The 14,255-nt window shown below is 43.4% G+C and overlaps 1 protein-coding gene across 3 annotated transcripts in view; it reads left to right on the top strand.

The window, feature by feature from the left end:
* KCNK10 (potassium two pore domain channel subfamily K member 10) overlaps window positions 1–14,255 on the top strand; it is a 108,689-nt gene that overhangs the window by 58,125 nt on the left and 36,309 nt on the right. For all 3 annotated transcript variants that reach the window (XM_084884212.1, XM_084884214.1, XM_084884213.1), the window contains exons 3-4: window positions 2,830–2,947; window positions 12,920–13,080. In XM_084884212.1, the coding sequence (XP_084740338.1) occupies window positions 2,830–2,947; window positions 12,920–13,080 (279 nt within the window). The remainder of the gene's footprint in view (window positions 1–2,829; window positions 2,948–12,919; window positions 13,081–14,255) is intronic.

Raw genomic sequence — 14,255 nt, 5'->3', positions numbered from 1 at the left:
TCGCCTTGGTCTGATGCCCCCGCTCACCTGCTCCACCATCCCAACACAGCCGATGCCTGCCATGTTTTGAGTGTGCCCCTGGTGGTCAGCACATGTCATAGCAACCAGTTGTTCAGTTGTTCTGCCGTTCAATCAATTTGCATATTAGGGTTTTATATAGAGAGATTGCATTTATAAATACTTTACATTACTTGTTTATAAATTGCATAATTCAGGGGTAAAAAAAAAAAAAAACGAGACTGAAAAGGAATCCAGATTTATTTTTTTTTTTTTTTTGAAGCAAATAATCCTCTCTGCTTATCTTTGCTGCAAATCTGTATTTTTATATGCAGCACGGGGTCTGTTATGATGTTTGTATGCAATACTCAGCACAGGGAGACTTGGTTGAAACCAAGCTCTCTTTGCAGCTTCATAGAAGTTGGAAATGTTAGTTATTGATGGCGTGATGTGAGGTCACCTAAGTGCCTGAGGCCCAGAGCTGTTCCTGAGGTATTGTGCCCAGGTGGGCCCATCAGCGCTGAATAGATAATGAGGAGATAAACACTAGTTGGGGCCTATTGCTGGACCCGGTGGCACTCACAGCGTAGGGAAAATGGATATTTTATTAGCAGAAAGGATTGCCATCTGTCTTTTCTCTACAGCAGAACAGAGCAGAGCCCCTGATGATTGTTGTCAATTAGACCAATTTAAACCATCGGCAAAGACAGCCTCTATGCACACCATGCAGCTGGATTTTAAATTCTGGGGTGCCAGGGTTAATGTTAGAAGCAGTGTCCAGCATAGCACTTCATGTTCTTAAAGAAAGGGAAGAATCAACTAAAGATTTAACAAAAGGAGATTTTTTTTCTATTGTCCAGTCAGTCGTCCAGGGGCAAGCCAGATCCAGCCCATGGCTTGTTTTTGTGCAACATGTGAACTAAGAATGGTCTTTGCCTACTTAAGGGTTTGTAAACTGAAAGGATAAATATGCCCCAAAAGCCTAAAATATTTATTATCTAGTGCTCTATGAAAAACGGTTGCTGATCCCTCACCTAAAGAGTTTGAAATATCCCAGGTTCATAAAGGCAACATATAAGGTTGATTCACTTTTTCACTTGTGATCTGATTCTGTGGCAACCATGTCTGTGTTAACAAAGCTTAAAGGGCATTATTTAAGGATAAATACAGGGTGTCCCCCAAAAATGTATACCCATTTTAATAGCTGTTAGCTCAATTTTGAAAATGAAATGTATTTTAATAAACACTGCCGTTATAATTATTCAAAGTGTGTGTATACATTTTCAGGACACCCTATATAATCACATGTCAATATTGGTTCTTGGGGAAGGCCTAGGGTGGGGCGGGAGTTGGGTGGAAGGGGGGCAAAAAGGGAGAAAATGGGAGGCATCTGTACATTGTAACATATAAATATATTTTATATATATATATTTTTTTTTTATTTTTTTTTAATCGCATCTTGTAGACTCCACCTGGGTTACGCCAGGAACAGGATCTCTAGTTGGTCTAGAAGTTGCTCTATGTCACCTCCCTCTGCTAATGCCATCTGTTCCTTCCTCTCCCCAGCTCACCTGCTTGCTCTTCCTCCCTGTTCTCCCCTCTCCTCTGGCCTGAAAGGGTTGACCAGGTCCAGCTTAGAAGGGCTGCTGAGAGATCTTCACTTTATTCTGCACATACCTCCCGGAAAAAGCAGACCCAGATTAGACCCTGAAGTATGAGCACGCTTGGGGAGGGCGTGGACAAAGGCCCAGGAGTGTGAGGGCCTGTCTCATGCAGTGTCCTGCCCGGGCTGGAGGATTTAGTAGTATCATCAATGTGGCCAATTTGGGGGGAATTTTTTAAGAGGTGTGGGATTCCAAATCCAGTGAGTCAGTTAGGAGTCACTGCTGTTTATTTTTAAAAGAAGCAATAGGTGTCTGTGTGTTGGGGAGACAGTGAAATGACATTGGCTGTAGTTAAACCCTGACTTGGTGGAGGGCATGGAGCTAACTAAGTACATTACATGGGACCATTTCATTTAATCCCACCAGTTGTGGGGAAGGTATTATCATCCCCGGTTTTCAAAGAAGAGTTAGGCTTAGAGAGGTTCCATAGCTTCCACAAGGTTCTGAAGTTAGAAAGGCAGGGCCGGGGTGGGCTAGTTAGCAGCCCAAACTCTTGCCTCCTGTGCTCCTGAAACAAGCTCAAGGTAAGACATTCAAACAAACAGAAAAGAGTCAAAAGCTGAAGAAAGCCTGTCTTTCAGGAATGACCACTTTGGGTGACAATCTTTAGTCAACCCTTCTATGCCTTTGCAAAGCAATATGCATGCAATTTGTATGACCCAGGGCTAGATTGCATAAACCTGTGCCTACAATTTATACACAAATGGCATGTTAGTATAGAGTCTATACCAGTGTTTCCCAAACTTCTCTCATGAGGAGAATCACCTGGTGGAGTTGTTAAAATACAGATTCCTGAATCCCAACTAGAATTTTTGGGAACATATAGTAAAATCGTATACTTAACTAGTGCTCTAAGCTTAAGTATATAATTTTACCTATATGTTCCCAAAAATTCTAGTTTAGCACTTCGTAGCTGGGATTCAGGAATCTGTATTTTAACAACTCCACCAGGTCATTCTCCTCATGAGAGAAGTTTGGGAAACACTGCTCTATACCCTAACTTTTCCCCACTTACAACGCATCTTCTCATTTTAATTGGTGCATGTACAGTGTTTCTCTTAGTGACTGTACCCTCAGGGAATATTACTCCCTGCAGGTTCTTGAGCCGGAAAATTCTTTTCCTTTAACTTTTTTACCCGAGCCTCACGCTTTCTCTCTCTCTTTGCAGCATGCCCTTGACGCTGACAACGCAGGGGTGAGTCCCATAGGAAACTCCTCCAACAACAGCAGTCACTGGGACCTCGGAAGTGCCTTTTTCTTCGCTGGAACTGTCATCACCACCATAGGTAACCCGTTTGCTTGCCAACCTCGCTTCCTCTGCAGGCCATTCTGAGGAATGGCGCTTGTCAAACTTCTGTCCTCGCAGAATACGTGGCAGCTTAAAGCCGCAAGGAGGCTTATGAAACACTGTCATATTCATGCAGTGGTAGTAGTGGCTTTCAATAAAAGGCATCTGGCTGGGTAGCTTAGTCGGTTAGTGTCCTGGTGATAGTCAAGTTTGCAGTTCAGTGGCCAGTCAGGGCCCATGCAAGAATCAACCAATGAATGCATGAGTAAGTGGGGGGGAAATCAATCTCTCTCTCTCTCAAAATCATTTTAAAAAAAAATAAACCAGCCTGGCCAGCATGGCTCGGTAGTTGAGTGTCGACCTATGCCCCAGGAAGTCATGGGTTTGATTCCAGAGCAGGGCACATGCCCAGGATGTGGGCTCAATCTCCAGTGTGGGGTGTACAGGAGGCAGCCGATCAATGATTCTCTCATCATGTTTCTATCTCTGTCTCCCTCTCCCTTCCTCTCTGAAATCAATAAAAATATATTTTTTAAAAAAAAAACACACACACACACACAGTGGGAGACTCAAGAACCTTTAGTTTGAAAGGACCTCATGACAAGGTTCGAGTGAAAAAATCCAAATATGAATCATGAATTAAGCAGTTGAACTCAGACTGCTCAGTTGTGGTCAAATTCCTTTTTAAAAATTGTACTTTTAATTAATGGTATATATGAAAGAACCATATAAATGTTCTAGAAAGTTTGTTTATGAAAAACAGCAGTTTTTCGCCTCCCCAGGGCAACCACTTTATTCTCTTTTGCTCGGTTGTTTCGATATTTATCTCCATGACTGACTCGTGTAGCCACTTCCTGAATGTTCAGGTTTAGGGATTATGTCTTGACTTCCTGTGGGGGAAGGTGAGGAGTTAGTTCTTTTTCATCCACTCCGCTGGAGACGGCTCTCTTCCCATCCTCCTGTCCTCCCACTGTCGTTTAATTAGATCAAAAGTGAACATTTGCATTTCTTGGACTAGATAAGTGCTCTTCACAACTGATCATATGGTGATCTATAATTACTTCTTTCCTGCCGCAATTTTTGTTGTATAATATTTGTGTGTCTTTTTTCTGATACTTGGGGAGTTTTGTATTTTTATCTTAGGGATTAACTTTATAATTATAATAATATGTAACAACTTAGTGTTCTAATCTTTAAGCAATATCTAATACCTCCCTATTATGGACAATGGCATCGCCCTCTGGACACCATCCTTTTACTGTTTACTTTTAAATGATTAAATATACTTCAGCTGATTTTTCCTCTTTAGATGATGCCCCTTGGTTCTCAGCTGTAATATAACGTAAACTTAGCATCCTGCTCCTTTCCCTCTTCTGCTATCTATTATTACTCTCTGTGTCATTCTATAACATCAGGGTATATCATTTACATTCTGTTCTCCTGATAGTTATTTTAGTTGTAGTTCTCAGTTAAATGTCAGTATTCATCTTGAGTCTTTTTGCCATGGTTTCCCTCATCCTCACCTGATTAGCTATAATTCATCTTCAAATAGTTGCCTTAAGAATGGCTCATGGGAGTAATATTCCCTAGGGTGTTGTGCTATTCAAAATAACTTGCCCCTTGAATGGCAGATTGGCTGGAAATGATATCCTTGGTTCACATGTTTTTCAAAGGTGTTGTAGGTGGTTTCACTCTCAACTGATGTTTATGCTGTTGTGGAGAAATCTCATGTCAGCCCAATATTTTCCCCTTTTGTAAGTAACTCGATGTTTTGCCCAGTTACGCAAAAGATTATGTCTTTATCTTTCATCTGATAACACCACTAGGTTTTGTTCCTTTGATTTTAGGAAAGTTTTCTTGATTGTCATCGCTAAACGTTTTCTCTGTTGTATGGTTTTAGCTCTGTCCTTTGGGGATTCCAACTCCACATATATTATCACTTTTCTGCCTGTATTTTATGTCTGTAATTTTCCTCTGTGCCTTTTCAACGCTTCAGATTTGGTTTTCATTTTGGTAATTTTGTCTTCTCTATCCCTTTTCTGTGTGTTCTTCACAGTGCCTATTCTGCCATCTGTTCCTTCCAATTTTATTATCATTTCATGATCATTAGTGGATTTTTTTTCCTTCCTATTCCCTTCCTGAATTCCATTAGCTCCCATTTCATCTTCACTAGGTACCCCGCTACTATTTTCCTCATTTCTTGCATTGCTGCTTTGTGGTTTCTCTGTGGAAATGCTCAGAGGCGATGACTTCACAGTTTGTTACAATTTTGTCGGGTTGGGGCGACATTTTTCTACTGAATGTCTTCCATTCTTTGGTAAGTTTTGCTGCTCTTTTCACATTCTTTTTAAAAAGGGAATTTTAATATTTATCCTGGGCCAGGTTTTTTTGTGTATTTTTTTTTTAAATACTTGACACCAAACAAACTGGATCTTCCTGTATCAGCTATCTGCTGAATCTTAAATGGGGCTGGGGAGAGGCGAGCAGGGAGAGGCAGGTAGCTAGCTGTTCAGGTAGCACATCCCAAGACTCTCCTTCCTGCTGCCAAAGCGACGGCAGGCCCATCTGTGTTCTTCTATGAATAGTTCTGCCTCATCTGTTTTTTTGGACCAGATTAAGCAGGGAGGGTTGCAGGGTGGGGGGTGGGGAGGCTTAAGCTGCTATCCCTCTTCAACCTATATCCACACCTGCTACAAACAAAAGGCATCTCTTTCGAAGCTTAAGGCAACACCCTCGCCGTCATAATTGAATGTTTGCTGGCACTTCCTGAGATTTGCAACTGACGGGTTCTTTTGCCATTCTCTGTATTTCTTCTCCTTATTTTCTTTTCCTAAATGGTGGAATTGCTAGATGATATCCCTCTCCCAGCTCTGCTGAAAATGAGTTGGACAGGTATCTTCCCCAACACAATAGTGAAGTCAATAAAAATTCTCATTCCAAAGAATGGGAAACGCACAGCAGCGCCCATTTATAGAAACGAAGGGCAGGCATTGGGAGGCCCCTCTGCCCTTGCAAGGGGAGGCTTCCTTCGTTAGCACCTGCAAGGAGCTCCCCCATCTGCTGCTCTCCGAGACCAGCTACGCCATCAGGAGGCTCTTCTCTCCCTTGTCCTTCATGACCACATGTTAAGTAGGTGCCTATGGGTGTGCCTCCCTTGGCGGGATGCACAGCTTTGATGATCCACATCTTCTTGGTGTACATTTAGGAGGCTAAGGGTTGTTTTAGAGGCACAGCATTTTGTTTTTGTGTTTAGACCTAGCCTTTAGGACCTGTGTTGTTTCTACATTGGTGCAATCAAGAAAGTTATGTGCCATAAGAAAATTGGGAATGAAAGAGAACTGTTCTTTTTAAAAAGAATCCTGATCTAATCATATGTCAGATTCACACTTGCAAATCTGCTTATCTATTAAGATCAGCTATTACAGATATTAGAGGTGTGTGTTACTCTAGGGTCTGTGGTCTAGAAGCCTATTCAGACACTCCAGACAAGCTCATAGCCCCAGCAGGAAAAATTCAAATTTTCTCACTTTGTAAAAATGGCTAAATCAGGGTCTGTATGATGCATTGATAAACACGACAGCTGCACTGGTATGAGTCCTTATGGTACTTACCACGTCCACTCCTTAGGAACCAGGGGCTTGGTTTCTTGAACAACTGTGTTCATTGGCCCACAAGACCTTATGTGATAAAGGAATGGTCTTTCTGAGAAACATTTGATATGTTACATTTCCTGCCTTTTTAATATGCTAATTCTAGAATCTTTGAGTTTGTGCAAATGACACGTAGTCCTTGGTTTCTGATGCCTGGCATCCATTTACTTATTCTGACAACCATTTCCTCAATGGTCCTTTTCTCCTCTCTTGGCCTCCACGTCTCAGGGGAAGAATCACCTTCTCTAGACTAAGAAATCCATTACATTGCATGTGAGTGACCACCGTCCTTAGTTAAGAGATGGACATGAGATCTCTTCACTCATTGGGATTAGCCCAATAAGAACCTCAATTGCTGGACTGTTACTTGACCTTTGGAGGAAATGTCTTCCTGTCTTACTGGAAGTAAATCTGGAAAGAGATGGGCCCAAGACCCTGCCAGTCATTTTCTTTCTTTAATGAATTGCTATGCCTGGAATTCAGCTAAAGAAGCAGAGTAAGAAAGGGGCAGTGGGGGTGGGGGGAGGATATGAAAAACAGGCTTCTTTTCACATCTTTTGAGCTTTGGATGGAGCTATCTATGAAGTGTTACAAAATAAATGTTAAAACTCCTGTTTACCAGGCTCCATGCATTTCCTTTTCTGCCTAAGCCAGTCTGCATCGGGTTTTCTATTATCCGGGACTGAAAAATACTAACTAACACACATTCATGGGTCAGAGATCACAGAGGGCCAGACAGTATGTCTGACCTTGCTGGACACTGCAGTTGCCATCGCCTACCTCCTGTGGGCCACTTACTCTAGATTTAAAGTCATAGACAGAGCATCCCATGGGATAAGCTTCTGGGTTTCTGTGCTTGTGTCCTGGCTGCGTGGAAAGGTACTGCCTCTATAGAGGGAGGCAGGACACCGTGTCATACCGAGGCAAAGGCTTGGGACCTTTCCCCAAAATATGAAGGAAGGTGGATGTTGAACAAGAAACGACTATAAAACCAACCCACACCATAAGCCTACCTCATTCTCATGGCTCAGTGTTAGTGCTAGAGATTGGGTCCTTGTTCCATTCAATGAAAAAAGGCTATTTTGTCCCTCTTTCTAAATACATTGCAAAAGTAATGTATTGTAAGATGGCCACCATTTAGCTGGCTAAAAAATGGCTACATTTTAACTCCAAATGGGAGAATATTTATAAAGTCACACAGTTCGAGAATTCTAAAGAGAACTATAGTACAATGTTAGTAGAATAAATAGGTGAGGAAATAATGGGTTTTTTCATCATTCATCACATGTGGGGTAGCAAAGCTTCTAAGGAAAATCAGAACTCGCTGATCCTTTTAGTTTTTCCTGGGAAATTTTTCACAATTTAGGAAGCAGGCAGGGGGAAGCTGGAGCTGAGGAGCTGTCTTTTCATTGTTTGTGAAGCACAAACATTCGCCTGCTTGCTTGAGTTCATCTACAACATATTACTGGAAACATGTCCCCTATTACTAAGCTTCTCTGAAAAGCAATCTTTGGTGGGTCCCATGGCTTCTACCATCCCCATATTGTTGGAGGCTGAAGCTGTTTCTTCCTTTAGCATCACCATGAAAACTTCTGTACTTGAGGTGTGGTCTTCATCGTTGGTTGTTTTCTTTGGAAAGATCCCCAAGGGATTGCCATCAAAGGTCACGGACCTTTTAAACTGGCTCCCCAAATTGCTCTCCAAAATGACTTTCATGGGCTGCATGAGGTTATGTACTTTTCAGACCCACAAAAACGTGTTCATTGCTTAGAATGTAGGCAGAGATAGGAGGAATAATAGATTCTTTTCTGAGACGCAGCGATACTACTGATGCTACTCAGTATCAGAAGCCTCTTTTATCTGAATGGATCAAGGGCGTCTTTTTTTTTTTTTTTTTTTTTTTTTTTTTTTTTAGAAAGCTTTCTTATACTCAGACATACAGAAAGATTTATAAGGGGCCAAAGGGAACACATTTAGTCATTTTCCAAGCCAGGAGCCCCGCTGCGAGGAAGAATGGACTCAGCTTTGTCTTTGTTGAGGTTGCCCTGTGCCTGTCTCCTTTCTCACTAACGAATGCTGATGTGAAAAAGCCCCACCTGCCCCTGAATGTGGACTCCTGGCTTGGTTATCTACCAAGATAACCCAGTAACTAGCTTTTCTAACCATGACACTCACTCTTGTGTGCAGACTTCCCCATAAACAATCACAAACAGAAGGGCCGCAGGTGATGGCATTCTGACCAGCAGCTCCCAAGGGCAACTGGAGTTTAGTATTTGAGGCCTTTTTGGATTGAGTCACCGGACTCCGCCCACATCAGTGAGAGCCCGCAGTCAGGTTCCAGATGGCAGCCAGGAACTGTGTTACTTGCCTGGCGGCCTCATTTAAGAGCTATGCCTGCCAAGGAACCTGCGCAGCTATTTCTAATTAACCAGCGCTCGATTGGGAATTTAACCCATGATTTTGGAAATAGACATTGTGACTTGAGCTCACTGAGCACTTGCTAGGTTCCAGGCTCTGTGCTCCACACGCCTTCTCATAACCTCTCATTAACCACGTGAGGCAGGTGCTGTTTATTAGCCTCGTTTTACTGATGGGAAGACTGAGGCCCAAAGACATTAAGTAACGTGCCCAATATCTCACAGTGAGGAAGCAATGGAGTTTAGTAGCTTCATTCAGCAGGACCAGCTACAGAATGTGCGGGACCCCGTGCAAAATGAAAATGTGGTCCCCTTGCCCTGGCCGGTTTTGCTCAGTGGATAGAGCATTGGCCTGTGGACTGAAAGGTCCCAGGTACAATTTCATTCAAGGGCATGTACCTTGGTTGTGGGCACATCCCCAGTGGGAGGGTGTGCAAGAGGCAGCTGATTGATGTTTCTCTCTCATCGATGTTTCTAACTCTCTATTCCTCTCCCTTCTTCTCTGAAAAAAAAAAAAAAAAATCAGTAAAATGTATTTTTTAAAAAGAAAGAAAGGAAATGTGGTCCCCTTGCTAAGAAATGAATAAGAATGTCAAAATGGTAGCAGCAGAGCACTACCACAGCACGGGGCCCTTCGAAATGGGGCTTCTGATTGCACAGGTTGCACACCCATCAAGCCAGCCCTGTGTGCAAAGACATTCTGATTTTAGAACACACATTGGCACCACACACCAGGCCTGCATAGCATGTGGATTGGCAAAGGTGTGACTTTGGTACGTAAATAGCAAATGGGAGCATCATCTGTGTGCTCCTGGGGCATACGTCCTCCCTAAACATCGGCCTTCTCTTCATGGGACTGTTTCCTAGCTGGGGGTCCATGACGCCAGGCCCCACCTTGGTCCTTCTCATACATCACAAACTGTCCTCACTGGGCTCCTCTCCTTTGAAAGTCACCAGAAGCCCGCTGATGGAGTAGCTCCTTGGATGTCTTTTGTTTTACTTAAATCCAGTTCCAGTCTTCTGGGCTCGGTCTGCCTCATTGATTGCTCCTCTGGTGGCTGTGTATCCCCTCTCATTTCCCAGCTTTCACAAGCCCCTGGCTGCACCAAGAGGTGCCCGCACCCCAAATCCAGCCATGGGCCCGCCCAGGTCAGTAAGCCAGCCCCCGAGGTACATGTTGTCCTGTGCCCTGGCACTGTGGGAGAACAGCAGAGCTTCCGGAGGGGAAGTAGGAGCCAACCATCTGTTTTCTCCCGGGGCTTCGTTTTCCTGGAGACATATGGCTGAGAAGTGATTTCTTCCTACTGGAAACCACGAGCTGATAATCGCTAATGCTTACTGAGCGCCTCCTGTGCTTCGGGCTTCACATACACATATTTAATCTTCACAGGCAACTCATTTCACCTTCAGTCGCTGTGAGGTGAGTGCTATCGAGTAGCCGCACTTCTCAAATGAGGAGCAGGAGGCAGAAAGGTTAGGGAGGTTGCCAACCTCCGAGAGTTAATAAGCGGAAGAACCAGACAAGAATGCACATTATCTCTAATTCCAGAACCTACGTACAGCCCTCAAGCCTCCCTTCAAAGTACTCCCAAGCATTCTGGAAGGCTGGGCAGGACAGTCCAACAGGCCGGGTAGAACTGGAGCCAAGAATCCAGGAATGTGGGCCTCCTATCGCCTCAAAGTTCCAAAATGGAAGTTCTAGGATTTGCCTAGAGTCACAGTGTTGACGGTCAAGCTGCAGCAGTCGCTCCCAGAGAGTTCATTGGAGGCAGGGGACCGAAATGCGCATGCGCACACCCGTGCACAAAGTACAGCGTCACTCAGGAATGGCGATTACTGTGTGTCTGATATGGCTCTATGCCCTTAAATATGCTTAGAGATATACTTAAATATCACTTCACTAGTGCCCTAACCTAAGAACTTTGCTTTACTTTTATTTTAGTGTTCCTGTCTGTGAAACATTGAGTAAATAAGGAGCCAATGATGATAATACTACTTTGCATTGTTATGGTACTTGACACTTCATTGATATTTCCCCCCATGTTGTCCTTGAATCCCTCCACAACCAGGGTTTGCTGTGACTAAGTGAGTCTCAGGACAACTGGGTAGAGTGAGGTGAATTGGATCTGGAGCCTCTGTCTTCTTACTTCTCTCTCATGCTCCTGATGACCCTGGATGACCCCTGACCCAGGGGTGGGGGCAGGTCCTCTCTGAGAGGAAGAAGAAGGGTGCACAGCACTAGTCAGGGCTGCAAAGATGCATAGTCAGCAGGTTTTAAGCCTAGGTTTGTTTGCTGGTGTCTGCAGTATATTTTTTTCCAAGTTATTAGACTAAAAGAAAATCTAGATCCCCTGATAGTAATTAGGCAATTATGAGACAGCCAAGCAAGAGTATGAATGTTTCCAGAAGGTACTAGAATGTTTCCGAGAGGGAACCTTAAACCTGCATAATGTGAAACTGTATAGGCACATTTGTTCCCTCTCCAAGAGGGATATGTTATGTAAATTGGATCCTTGTAGAGGGGGATGCTGAGAAAAAGGATTGTGTCCAAGCACCAGAAAAAAGTTCCAAGGGTTGGTTGTTGTTGATTTTTTTGCCATTAAATCAAAATGGTGGTGAGTCAAAGAAATGGAGATTTAGGAGACTTGGCTGAACACTCCCTGATGAAATAGCAACTGTGATTTAGATGCTTGTGATAAGAGGTTTGAATGAATCCGAGTGGAAAGTTGAAAAGGAAAATAGCAAGGTGACTCATTGCTCAAGGGCGGAAAGCACCAGTGAGCTCACCACATGCATAGGAGGAGGATTGATGGACCAATCATCAACGCCGTTCTTTTCTGTGCTGCACCCACAACATGCTGATAACCATGAACCCAATAACTCACCCACTGACGGCTTTAGAAACAGACCTCACATGAGTCACCCCGATATCGGAGGATAGTTAGGTGACTACCTAGATAATCATTGACATGAAAACGAATAACAAATGATCTAGACTCATTTCCATACAAACTGTGCTACTGCCATAAGCCATTTCCTTCCAACACCACTGTCTTTAGTCCCATCCATATGGAATAAGGACACTATTCACTATACCTCAGGTACTTACTGGTATGTAATTGCTGCAGTCTTAAGATGTTGGTGTTTTCAAAGCATTATTTGACAAACATACTAGCAGATCTGGCTATGAAGGGTTTCTTTTATCTGTAAACATCCATTCCACCAGCACACATTTACTTAGCACTTGACATCCCCTGATGCAAGAAGTGGGTGGGAGGATAGGCCGGATTCAGAGGTGATGCAGGATTCCCAGTAGAGAGAAGAAGAGCCACTGTCCTTTCCCAACTCTTGACTGTTTTCAGGCTTCCCCAGGTAGGGCTGTGTGGCCCCTGGGTCCTTTTCTGAATTTGTGCTAGACCTCATGGCCTCCTTAGTGGGAGCACCCATGACCCTGGGAAGGCAAGTGTTGAAGGCAGCCAGTCTGGAGGGGCTCATTTCCAATCTAAAAATGACAATGGCAAACCCTTCTTAGGTGTGCAAATGTTCCTAGACCAGACAGGCCCAGGAGGTTTGGTGTTTTTAGAATGGATACTTCCGCTTTCCATTAGAAATGCAATTTTGGGTGACCACACATTTCCTAAAAAGTAATCTAACTAAACACATTAGATCCCAGAAACCTGGATCTCCTTAAAACTGTTGATAACGAAGAAGGAAAGGGAGCGACGGGACAGTGTTCTGAAGTGTACGGGCCTTGAAAACGAGGTGCCACTTCCTAAAGTTCATCACATTTTGGGGAGGGGATGCAGGAAGGTTTGAAAGGGTCTGTAGGGTCTTTGGTTCTGTACTCTAATTTCTCTGCTACCTCACCACTCTTCCCTCTCTCTTTTTAATATCTCTCACCAGGGTATGGGAATATTGCTCCGAGCACTGAAGGAGGCAAAATCTTTTGTATTTTATATGCCATCTTTGGAATTCCACTCTTTGGTTTCTTATTGGCTGGAATTGGAGACCAACTTGGAACCATCTTTGGGAAAAGCATTGCAAGAGTGGAGAAGGTCTTTCGAGTGAGTACTGCCTCTATGTCCACCCTGACCTCGGAGACCCCATTGGCTTCAGCCCGGCGGGATCCGGGAGGGATCATCAGGGTCTTGTCATATCATTACCACTTTTAAGAGAACAGTCCGATGTTATGATCACATTTCCTGTGTGGCTGATGGCAGGCAGGAGCACTGTGCCGAAACTCTTCTCTTCGGTAGTTACTTTCTGTAGAGCGGTATCTCTGGAACCACAACACAGAGGGTTAAGTATGGATTTGCCAGCACAGACTTTGTGAAGACATGAAGCACACTCCGTTTCTTCTTAAAGATGAAGATGAGTCCTTAGTGTATTTGCAATGAAGTAGAAAACTGTAAATTCATCCATTTTGTTTTTGGAATTTCTTTCTTCCATTTTATTGGCCAGCTCGGTGTCGTCAGGATGATCCTGGCTTCTGGGATCTCTTCCAGAGCCTGTCTTTTCTGGGCACCTTTGTATCTGTCTCCCCGTGGCCCCTCCCTCTTTCTCCTTCCACTGCTGTGTTCCCTCAGCAATACGATACTAAGGCGCTGATGACTGTTATGGTGTTGGTGGTTTGTTTGTTTTTTCCTTCTAAGAATACTTACCTTTAAACAAGGGACAAAAGTCTCAACTCAAGCAAAATTTATTTACTAAATATGGCATTCCTGGCATCAAAGACAATCATTTGACATAGATGTGATTGGACTGAGGTTCCCAAGGCCCTTTAACGCACACCTATTCGTATGCTTTCACAGAATACCTGCTTTGCTTTGGTGTAGGGTCATTTCTGCTCTTTTTCTAGTTATTGACCTAATGTTCAAGTGTTCCAAACCTCCACTGGGGAATTCTCTTCACGACTTAATATTTTAAAATGACATTTTGAGATCATTTTCAGAATCTAGTAGGTCAGTGGTTAGCTCTAAGTCTGAACTTGTTTTTCCCTCTGAGACAAGCAATCATGACCAGCTTTTCTTTAGAAGCATACCGGGAGTTCCCTACTTTAGTTTTGTGATAACAGTTCCACTTTGTCAGAGTGGATGAATAAGGCTTATATATCAGGATCACCTTTATATAATAAGCTCAGTGATCCTGAGTGAGCTGCCTCGGGTTACTCCTTAGCAAAAGGGGATAGAATTCTAATCTGTGTTACAATGTTTGGTGATGATTAAATGAATTAATGTAT

This window comes from Pipistrellus hanaki (genome assembly GCF_964339955.1).
Source record: "Pipistrellus hanaki genome assembly, chromosome: 1".
Taxonomy (NCBI): domain Eukaryota; kingdom Metazoa; phylum Chordata; class Mammalia; order Chiroptera; family Vespertilionidae; genus Pipistrellus; species Pipistrellus hanaki.
This window is presented reverse-complemented; position numbering and strand designations above follow the sequence as displayed.